At 59.6% G+C, this 8,649-nt stretch overlaps 1 protein-coding gene and 1 long non-coding RNA gene across 5 annotated transcripts in view; one reads left to right on the top strand and one right to left on the bottom strand.

Annotated features, from left to right (window-relative positions):
• Positions 1 to 539: 539 nt before the first annotated feature.
• On the bottom strand, positions 540 to 6,224 carry EPN3 (epsin 3). Of its 2 annotated transcripts, none has more exons than XM_055256649.2 (9): positions 5,663 to 6,224; positions 4,585 to 4,703; positions 3,826 to 3,906; positions 3,483 to 3,611; positions 2,467 to 2,554; positions 1,740 to 2,009; positions 1,469 to 1,573; positions 1,108 to 1,338; positions 540 to 958 (listed from the first exon to the last, which is right to left on the bottom strand). In XM_055256649.2, the coding sequence occupies exons 1-9, from the start codon at positions 6,222 to 6,224 to the stop codon at positions 627 to 629; spliced, it is 1,917 nt and encodes a 638-aa protein (XP_055112624.2). In that variant the 3' UTR covers positions 540 to 626. The 2 variants fall into 2 exon arrangements, with proteins under 2 accessions (XP_055112624.2, XP_055112626.2); XM_055256651.2 differs by having other exon boundaries at positions 1,469 to 1,534.
• The window catches only part of LOC129469740 (uncharacterized), a 20,693-nt gene continuing 14,046 nt past the window's right edge, over positions 2,003 to 8,649 (top strand). The window contains exons 1-4 of one of the 3 annotated variants that reach the window (XR_010118411.1): positions 2,003 to 2,235; positions 2,664 to 2,756; positions 3,530 to 3,722; positions 4,043 to 6,960. This is a non-coding gene — a long non-coding RNA (uncharacterized lncRNA). Of the gene's footprint in view, positions 2,236 to 2,663; positions 2,757 to 3,529; positions 6,961 to 8,649 lie in introns of those variants that run through there. The other 2 variants (XR_010118412.1, XR_008653089.2) reach the window with 2 other exon arrangements.

Below are 8,649 nucleotides of genomic sequence, written 5' to 3'. Positions count from 1 at the left end.
CAAGCATTAAATAAACTGATCTGCTTAGCACATAAGCAGTACCTAATAAATAGGAGTAAAGGCCTATTGTCTCTTGCTGTTAGCTCAACCCCAGTGCGACTGTGTGATAAATGAATGAAATGACCGAATTGAGTGACAGCCTGGGAGCGTCTGGAAGCGAAGGTGCCTGGGTGACGGGGGATGGAGGTGAGGGTTGAGAGGAGCCGTAAAGGAAGCGGGGCAGGTTTGCACCCCACGTTGTGCAGCTGCAGTTTCCTAGACAGCCGGTGATCCACGCTGTGGTCGAGACCCGGCCGCCACACCCCGCAAAAAGTCCACTTGGTGAGAGCTGAGAACGAGGGTTCCAGTCTTTATTATGCGGGCGTTCAGTTTCTAGCTCCCGGGCCGTGGTCCGCGTCCAGCTTCCGGAGCCGCCGCGGGATCCCAGCCGCCACTGGCTCAGCGATCCACCAGCACCGGGTCCGGAGGCGGGGCCGAGGGGCGCCCGGCGCATGCGCAGACAGGGGGCCGCGGGGCGTCTCGCGCAGGCGCAGACGGAGGGCCGCGGGGCGTCTCGCGCAGGCGCAGACGGGGGGGGCCGCGGGGCGTCTCGCGCAGGCGCAGGCCGGCCTGGGACGGGGCGGTGCTCAGAGGAAGGGGTTGGTGCCGGTCTGCGGGGGCGGGGGCCGCGGCCCGGCGGAGCTCGGCGTGGGCAGCAGCGGCTGCGGCAGGCCAGCGGGGGGCGGTGCGAAGGCTCCGGCCTGCGGGAAGACGCTGACCGAGGCGGGGAGGGTCAAGCCGGCTGGCACGCTGCTGAGCGGGAGGGGCAGAGAGGCGCTGTAGGTCATGGAGCCCAGGGGCGCCCCCACAGGCCCGCCTGCCAGGCCCAGCGCCGGCGACCCGGTGCGCATCTGGTTTAGCGTCGGCCTGCCCGGCTCGCCCGCGCCAAACGGGTTGGTGGGGGATGGAGCGCTGAGACCTGCAGAACGAGAGTGGCTTTGAGTGACCCGGGGTTCAGAGCCCTACGCCGGGAGGTCTTGGAAGTTGGGAAGGAGAGTGGGCTCCTCCGGCCGAGGCTGGGCTCTGAAAGCAGGAGCCCCAGGGTTCAGGGACAAGGGGATGTCTTACCTGTCAGGAAGGGGTTCCGGGTTTTTGCAGCCTGGGGTGCCTTGACCAACGAGTCAAGGTTGACCAAGGAAGAAGCCGAGGGGCCCAGGAAGGACTCGGGAGTCCGGCAAGCTCGGGCCTCTTTGCTTGGCTGGGTTAGTGCTTCCCCTAGTATGTCCAGGTCCAGGGCATCTGGCTCCTTCGTGCCATTTTGCTTGGAACTGGGACTGGGGTCTCCAAACAGGTCCAGCTCTGGAATAGAAATGCTAGAGCTCATGGGTGGGGAAAGGGATTGGCGCCCGACGTGGGAGGAAGAGGACAGAGGCTGCCCGGGGTGGGCCCCTCGTTCCCCAGAGCCTCACCATCCCCTTGCCCTGCTCACCCGCAGGGCTGCTGGGCTTCCCAGAGGGCAGGGCCTGCTCCAGCCCCTCCTTGGTCTCTGTGGATTCTGGAGGTTTGGCAAATGGGTCAAAGGCCGAGGCACCACCTCGGAAGAGAGAGAGGAAGAGGAGATAGGTTGACAAAACGGGCAGGTGTTGGTCTGACCCCTTTCCAGAGAAGCTGCCTTCCTAACACAGACAGTATCTGCTGCCCCTTGGCCCTGCCTGGAAGTCCCCCAGCCCCTCACTCGCACTCTCTGGCCCTCTTCTCACCAGGTGTGTCGGAGGTCTCCAGGGAGGCTCCCCAAGGGTCAGCCCCAGTGCTGGGGAGTTTGTGGTGGGGAGAGTTCGGTGCCCAGGGGTCTGTGGTGGGTGGCCCAGCCGGCAGCACTGGGGTCCTGCCCCAGGGCTCAGAGGAGGAGAGCATGGGAGTCAGATCCCAGGGCTGGCTCCGGGACAGGACGGTTCCTGAGGGGATCGGAGACCAGGGGTCTGCAGAAGGCCCCCAGGAGGAGCCACTGGCCTCTGTGTTCGGCCTAAAACCTGAAATGGGAACAGCATAGACGTGATCCCAGGCCCACCCTTATCCCTCGCCCAGGGCCCTTCCCAGTTACCCAGCCCAAGTTGGGAGGCAGAAGATCCATGTCATAGATGGGCTGCGGCCTCAGGACCACCCAGCAGGCTGGAGCCCCTATTTGGCAAGTGACCCCAGGAGCTGGGACCTGCAGGTGTGGGCAACTCAGGCCACCTTCCCAGGCGTGCTGAGCAAGTGAGTGCAGTGAGAGAACATTTGCTGCGTTTCCTAGGAGCTGGGCCCTTCAGGCATTCTCCATAGCCCTCACTACGTAAGCCTGTCCCACAGGCGGTGGAGGCTCAAGGTGGTGATTGACTTGCCCGGTGACACTCAGATGTTGGGGGGAGGTGCTTGGCCCAGCAAGTGGCTGGGAAGGAGAGGGCTCTCGGGCCAGCCTGGAAGTCTCTTGCAGCCCTGCATGCCCACCTGGGATGTCCCATGGGTCAGCAGAGCAGTGTGTGGAGGGCGGGGCCAGGGCAGGTACGAAGATGTCAGCCAAGTCCAGGATGGAGGACTGTGGAGGGGAGAGGCAGCCGGGGCTCAGAAGTGGGTGGGGCCTGGAGGGAGGGCAGGCCCTGACCTGTCAGGCTAATGCCAGCTCATTCTCTTTATTCATTCCACAGATACCTATTCATGATTCCTCACCTCTGCACAGTGCTTTACACTTTATGTTTCTTCATCCACAGAGTACCTGATTTTCATAACAACCCTGTGAGGTAGGTAGGGCAGGTGATGTACCCATTTTATGGATGAGCCAGCCAGCGCACAGAGGGTGGAATGGGTTTGCCTGAAGTCACACAGCCGGGGAGAGGCAGAGCTGGGATAGAATCCAGGCCAGCAGAAAGGGGCAGGAAGGCCAAAGGCAGATGTTTTTCAACCAGCCTACCTCCCTAGGTCAGTGTCCAAGAGAAACTGGCCACAGTGAACATGGAAGGAAAGGAGACCACAGCACCCGGGCGTGGCATGGGCAGCTTTGGAGGGCAGCCTTGCACTGAGCAGCTGCCCACACCCCATGCGGAGAAAATATGTCCATGAGCCCGAGGTGTTTTCCGTGTGCTTGGGCCCACCCCAGTCTTGATCGACAGTATCATATAATCCTAGCGTGTCAGAGCTGGAACTATCCAATAAGCGCACCTGTGCAGAAGGGGAAACTGAGGCCATGGCAGTGACATGCCCCGAGTCATAGAGTGAGTGAGTGGCAGCAAATCCAGAGCCCAAACCCGGGGGTCTCTGATCAGGAGCCTTTTGCATCCCACTTTGCTTTTAACTCAGTCACCAGCCCATGCAGGGTGGGACTAGGGCTGCTACACCCCCACCCGTATTTCATTTAATAAACACGCCAGTGCTTACTATATGCCAAGCACTGCTCTGCTCTCTCTTTACAAATACTCAGTCCATCTCTTAGGCCCTCTCCCTCCCACGCACCCCAGCCCACTCCCTACCTGGCTGGTTTTTAGCTTCTCCTCCTCCTTTCTCTCTTCTCTCTCAGGCTCTCTGTCCCGCCGATGGTGGACCACAGCCCCTGCACCATTGGCCATGGGGGAGCCATCACCCCGCCAGGACCTCACCTCCTGCAGAAGGCACAGAAAGAGTTAGGAGCATGAGCAGCCTAGGCTGGAATCTGGGGACCTGTGCACCCGAGGCTGGAGTCGAGAGAGTGCAGGGTGGGAGGCAGCTGAGAGGTTAGGAGCAGCAGGGCCACCGGGTACAGTGGGAGGAGCCTGTTAGTGCCCTGAAGCACCTCCACCAGCAGCAGCAGCAGCACCGGCGGGCTCGGCCCACTACCTTCTCGTGCTCCTGCCAGCTCAGGCGCAGAGCCAGCTGCAGCTGCAGGTCCTCGTCCCTGTGGGAGGCTGGGGGGACAGGCTGCGGAGGAAGAGAGGGGTAAACTTGGCCCTGTACTCCCACCTTGGGACCGGAAGGGCAGTATAGGCCTGCCTGGGTCATGGGGATGGAGAGATAAATGCCCACCCTCAGTGTGCATGGGCCGTTTGCCCCTCAGTCAGCAGGGTGGGCGTGGCCTTCTCCCTGCCTGCATCTGAAATGCAGTTTGAAGATCAGGAAGACGATCTTTCGCTTCTGAATCCTCTGAGAGTTCCTCAGGCCCTCCTGTGTTTGGCCCAGCTGCTTCCTGCCTGGTCTTCCTGGATCCACAGAGGTAACGGCAAAGATGACGGTATCGGGGGCCCGTCCTTGTCTCCCCAAAAGGATAGCTGGTGGGCGGGGGCGGGCAGCATATCCCAGTGTCTCCAGGAATCTGTCTGAGCACACTCACCCACTCCACCATGAGGTGGTAGCAGGCGCCCCAAGACACAGCATGTGCCCCTAATTGTACACTCGCCACCCTTTCCGGGCCCAGTGGAGAGGACTGGAGGCAGGGAGGCAGTCCCTGCCTGCGACAAACCAACAGAGATAGTGGGTCTTGTGCTATTCTTGGGCACAGGACTGGGGCTTTGGGTGACAGAGCCTGAGTCAAGGCCGAGGGGCTCCCAGGCACTCTCTAGCCCATCCCCTCCCCACCACAGTGGGGCTACGTGGCCTCACCTTCTCTGCCTCCTCACGGCTCATGGCTAGGGCCAGCTGCAGCTGCAATTCCTCTTCTCCTGATGTCTGAGGCCGGGCCTGCTCCAGGTCGGAGGTATAGCGGGGTGACGAAGAGGAGGCTGCAATGACCATCATGTCTCTGTGACCACATGATTACTCATCGGCTCCCACACCCCTCTGCCTGCCAGGAAGCTGAGGCTCAAAGAAGAGAACTGAGAGGAGGGGAACAATGGCCGTGGAGGCCCCCATGGGCCAAGCACTGTGCCAGGCACTCTGTAAGTTCCCCGTCCCAGCCCACCCCGGTGGGACGGCTCCAGTTCCTCCTTAGCAGATGCACAGGCAGCACTTAGGGCCCCTGACCAGGGTCCTGAAGCAGGACTTGAACCCAGGTGCCCTGACTCCAGCTCTTAGACTTCCAGATGGACCCCGTCCTGCTTGGGGGCAAGGGAAGTGCAAGGATAGGAGATTCTAGTCCAATGAGGTCACAGCCTCAAAGCCCTCAGCAAACTCTCAAGGGCTTTATGGAAAGCGGGCCATTCTGAGTATTCCTCAGATCCGGGAAGCCCCCACGACTGGGGGCAGGAGAGTCAGGGACTGTCTAGCAGCTGCCCTCAGGTAGAGGGATGAAGGGGAATGCCATGTGTTTCGGTGCGGGGTAGAGGACATTCCTGAACCTGGTCTCATTTCATTCTCAGATCAAACAATGAAGGTAGGTGAGCTTATCCCCATTGTACAGATGAGGAAACTGAGGTTCAGAGAACTGGTTGCTTAGGTCACACAGCTTGGAGGAAGCAGAATATAGAATGCTATCTGACTCCAAACCCATGCTTCCACCATCACGCCATCGTATCAGGCAGCTAAGGAATGATAATCAATCTATAACAACATTATCATCTGAGCTAACGTGTTGAGCACCTGCTATGTGCCGGGTGTTGTGCCTTGCATGTTACATTCCTTATGTCTGAATCCTCATAACACCCCTCGGAGGTAGGTATTATGAACCATGGCTTGGATTGCGGAGCCAGGAATGGAAGTCAGGCCACCTCCCCATCCCAGCCACACGCTGGGGCTCACTCACAGTTGTAGGAGGACGGGGAGCCCCGGGAGCGGCTGTAGTCCTCGCCGTAGCGGCGGCTGAAGCCCAGCTGCCCACTGCCAATGCCGATGCCCTCCAGTGCCATGCGCTCCTTGGTCTTGAGGGCGTGGGTTCGCTCCTGCCGCAGCCGCTCCTCGTCCTTGAGCAGGGCCATCACCTGCTTGACCTTCTCGCGCACGTTGACGCCCTGGTCCTTGCCGTCGCGGTCGATGTACTGGAAGTCCTTGAGTGTCTGGATGGTGTAGAGGTTCTCGCGGCACTGGTGGGCCACCCGCTCGGAGCCCGTCTTGAGCAGGTAGTCCAGCAATGTCAGAGCCTTGTACACGTGCCGCCAGTTCTTGCCGCTGTCATTGAGCCGCCGCCACAGCATGCCCATGACCTCGGTGAATGCCACTGTGTTGAAGGTCAGGTCAGCGATCTCGGACATGAGCGAACTAGAGGGGCCCCAGGGGTCATTGCTGGTGGCCTCGCGCACCTTGATTTCCGCCTCGGAGTAGTTGTGCACGATGTTCTTCACCTGGCGCCGGAGTGCGGAGGTCGTCATGGCTGGAGACTTGGAGGTGGGTGGCTCTCGCCCCCGCCGGAGGTGGAGGGCTGAGGGCCACTGTGGCGAGGTCACGATCTCGAAGGATGGGCTGCCGTGTTCTCAGCAGAGCAGCTGCGTCCTTGGGTTCCACATGGGGCTGAGGAAGAGAGGGCCAGGAACTCAGGGGCAGAGGCCTACCTCATAGGTCACTCAGCCATTGACCAACTAAATGAGGCCTGGCCAGAGTGTCCCTGCCTCCAGGGACAGCCTTCAGCGGCACACGTTCTTATTTCACGTATAATTCAGCAGGCACTTGGAGCTTTGCATGCTCATCTATCTATCTTCACAGTCACACCGCAAAGATGCTATTATCATTGTCTCCCTTCACAGATGGGAAAGGTGGGGCTCAGAGTATTAAATGGGCCCGGTGCAGTGGCTCACGCCTATAATTCCAGGACTTCAGGAGGCCAAGGCAAGAGGATCACTTGAGGCCAGTAGTTGGAGGCTGCACTGAGCCATGATCACGCCACTGGGCAACAGAGCGAGACCCTGTAATATTAAGTGACTTGTCCGAGATCACAGAGCTGCTACATGGGGGACCGAGATGACCCCAGGAAGCCCCACCTAAGAGTGCATGGCCTCATGGGGGAATGCTAACAGGATTCCAGGAATGCCCGCTTGCCTTGCTTCTGCTCGGCCACTGCCTCTGTTTCTGCTGAGATCTAGCTTAAGACCTATCCTTCCTAGCTCCTCAGCTCACTTTTCTCATATTGTTAATTTTTGTAGTTTGATGCATTCAACACCTATTTCCTGGAGGCCTTTTCTGAGCCAGGCACCATGCCAGGCACAGAACACACGCCTTGGTCCACCCACGTTCAGTTGAGAGGGTACAGAAAATCACAGTCCAGTGTGGGAGTGCAGAGCCGCACAGGAAGACCCAAGCCAGGAAAATCAGGGCAGACTTCCTAGAGGAGGTGGTGGCAGAGCTGAGATCCAAGGGAAGAGTAAGGAGGAGTGAACCAGCAAGTCAGGGGAGGGCAGCTCAGAAAAAATGCTATGACCTGGGCCAGAAGGCAAGAGAGCAAGGATCATTTGAGGAAGACTGCCCCTCTGAGTTGTGGCCACTGCCAACACTCCTGCCTGCCACCCCCACGTACACATGAAAAGTGTTGAGGCCAGAGAGGGGATGGGACCTGCCTGCATCGTAAGTGGCAGAGTCTCGATTACCATCCAGGTCTCCAGAAGACTAATCCAATTGTTATTGTCAGTGTTACCCAGTTTGGTCATTAATTCATCGGATTGCTTTACTGTCTCAGTCCCACCTTCTCAGCTAGAATGGAAGCTCCCTGAGAGTAGGAACAGTCTGGGTTCTCCAAAGCCCCAAAACCCTGGACACGTGGTGGACCTCTGGTACCCCAGCAGGGAGAAGAGCTGCGCCAGCCCACTTCCCCCCTAATAGCCGCAGGTCCAGGCTGTCTGCTGAATATAACCCCAGGCCCAAGGTCCTCCCAAAGGCCCTTTCAGAAACCAAAAGAGGAATTCCCTGACCACCGCCATTGCTCCCACACTAGCACTGGTGTGTGCGTGCACACACACACTGGCTGGGCCTGCAGAGCCTCCACTTCACCAGTGAACTGTCCCTCACCCACCAAACATCTCTCGGCTCTACCATCCATCCCAGCCCATGCCCCAGCTGGTCCCCAGGCTGCCAGAAGCAGGAATCTGAAGGAGACTGTCCTCCCCCACCCGATTCCATGCTCCTTCCACCCCAGCCCCGCCAGTGCTGGGCTCAGTTCAAAGCAGCCCCACGCTTTGAAAACACGCCTTGGCAGGTTTTGTTGGGGGCCCAGAGAATAGGATACCGTGGGAGCCGGTGAGGTGGAGAGTGCTTGGCCCACAGCGCAGCCTACCTTTTGTCTGCTGTCCGTCTTTCCTTCCAGCGGGTGGTGGGCCTTCTGTGGGGATGCCACAGCCACAACTTGTTTAACTCCTGCCCTTCCCTTTGCTAGTGACTCAGACCTGCCTTCACCTCCCCAACCCGTGGCTGGGGGTGGCAGAGTCAAGATGGGAAATAATGTGCACCAAAGCCCGCCCAGCGCACGCCCCTACCGGCTGGCCGCTGGAACTAGCAGAACCAGTCGGGCACTGTGACTGCACCAGAGCACTACCTGGACTTGGCTGCCCTGGCCCTCTGGCCTAGCCTGGGTGGGGGCACCAGCCTCTGGGAGGGGACTCTCGGTGTGGGCCCAGCGGCCCTGCCTGGACCTTTCTCACAGAAGGTGGGCATTCTCGGCACACCTCTGCAGGGGCTGGGGGGAAGGGCGGGGCTAGAAACATTGGGAGGCACCTTGATTTTCCTTCTCTGGAGTTTGAGGGGACAAGGTGAGGCTGCCCAAGCACAGAGAAGGGAGGAGGAAAGGAAGGAACTCGGGAACGCGGGAGG

Source organism: Symphalangus syndactylus, chromosome 20, assembly GCF_028878055.3.
Source record: "Symphalangus syndactylus isolate Jambi chromosome 20, NHGRI_mSymSyn1-v2.1_pri, whole genome shotgun sequence".
In the NCBI taxonomy this organism is placed as follows: domain Eukaryota; kingdom Metazoa; phylum Chordata; class Mammalia; order Primates; family Hylobatidae; genus Symphalangus; species Symphalangus syndactylus.
This window is presented reverse-complemented; position numbering and strand designations above follow the sequence as displayed.

Coding starts and splice junctions, on each gene's coding strand:
- EPN3 (XM_055256649.2), bottom strand. CDS start 6,224: ATGACGACCTCCGCACTCCGGCGCCAGGTGAAGAACATCGTGCACAAC. Junction 3,907..4,584: donor GCCGTGAGGAGGCAGAGAAG/GTGAGGCCACGT, acceptor CTTCCTCCGCAG/CCTGTCCCCCCAGCCTCCCA. Junction 959..1,107: donor CCGGAACCCCTTCCTGACAG/GTAAGACATCCC, acceptor CTCGTTCTGCAG/GTCTCAGCGCTCCATCCCCC.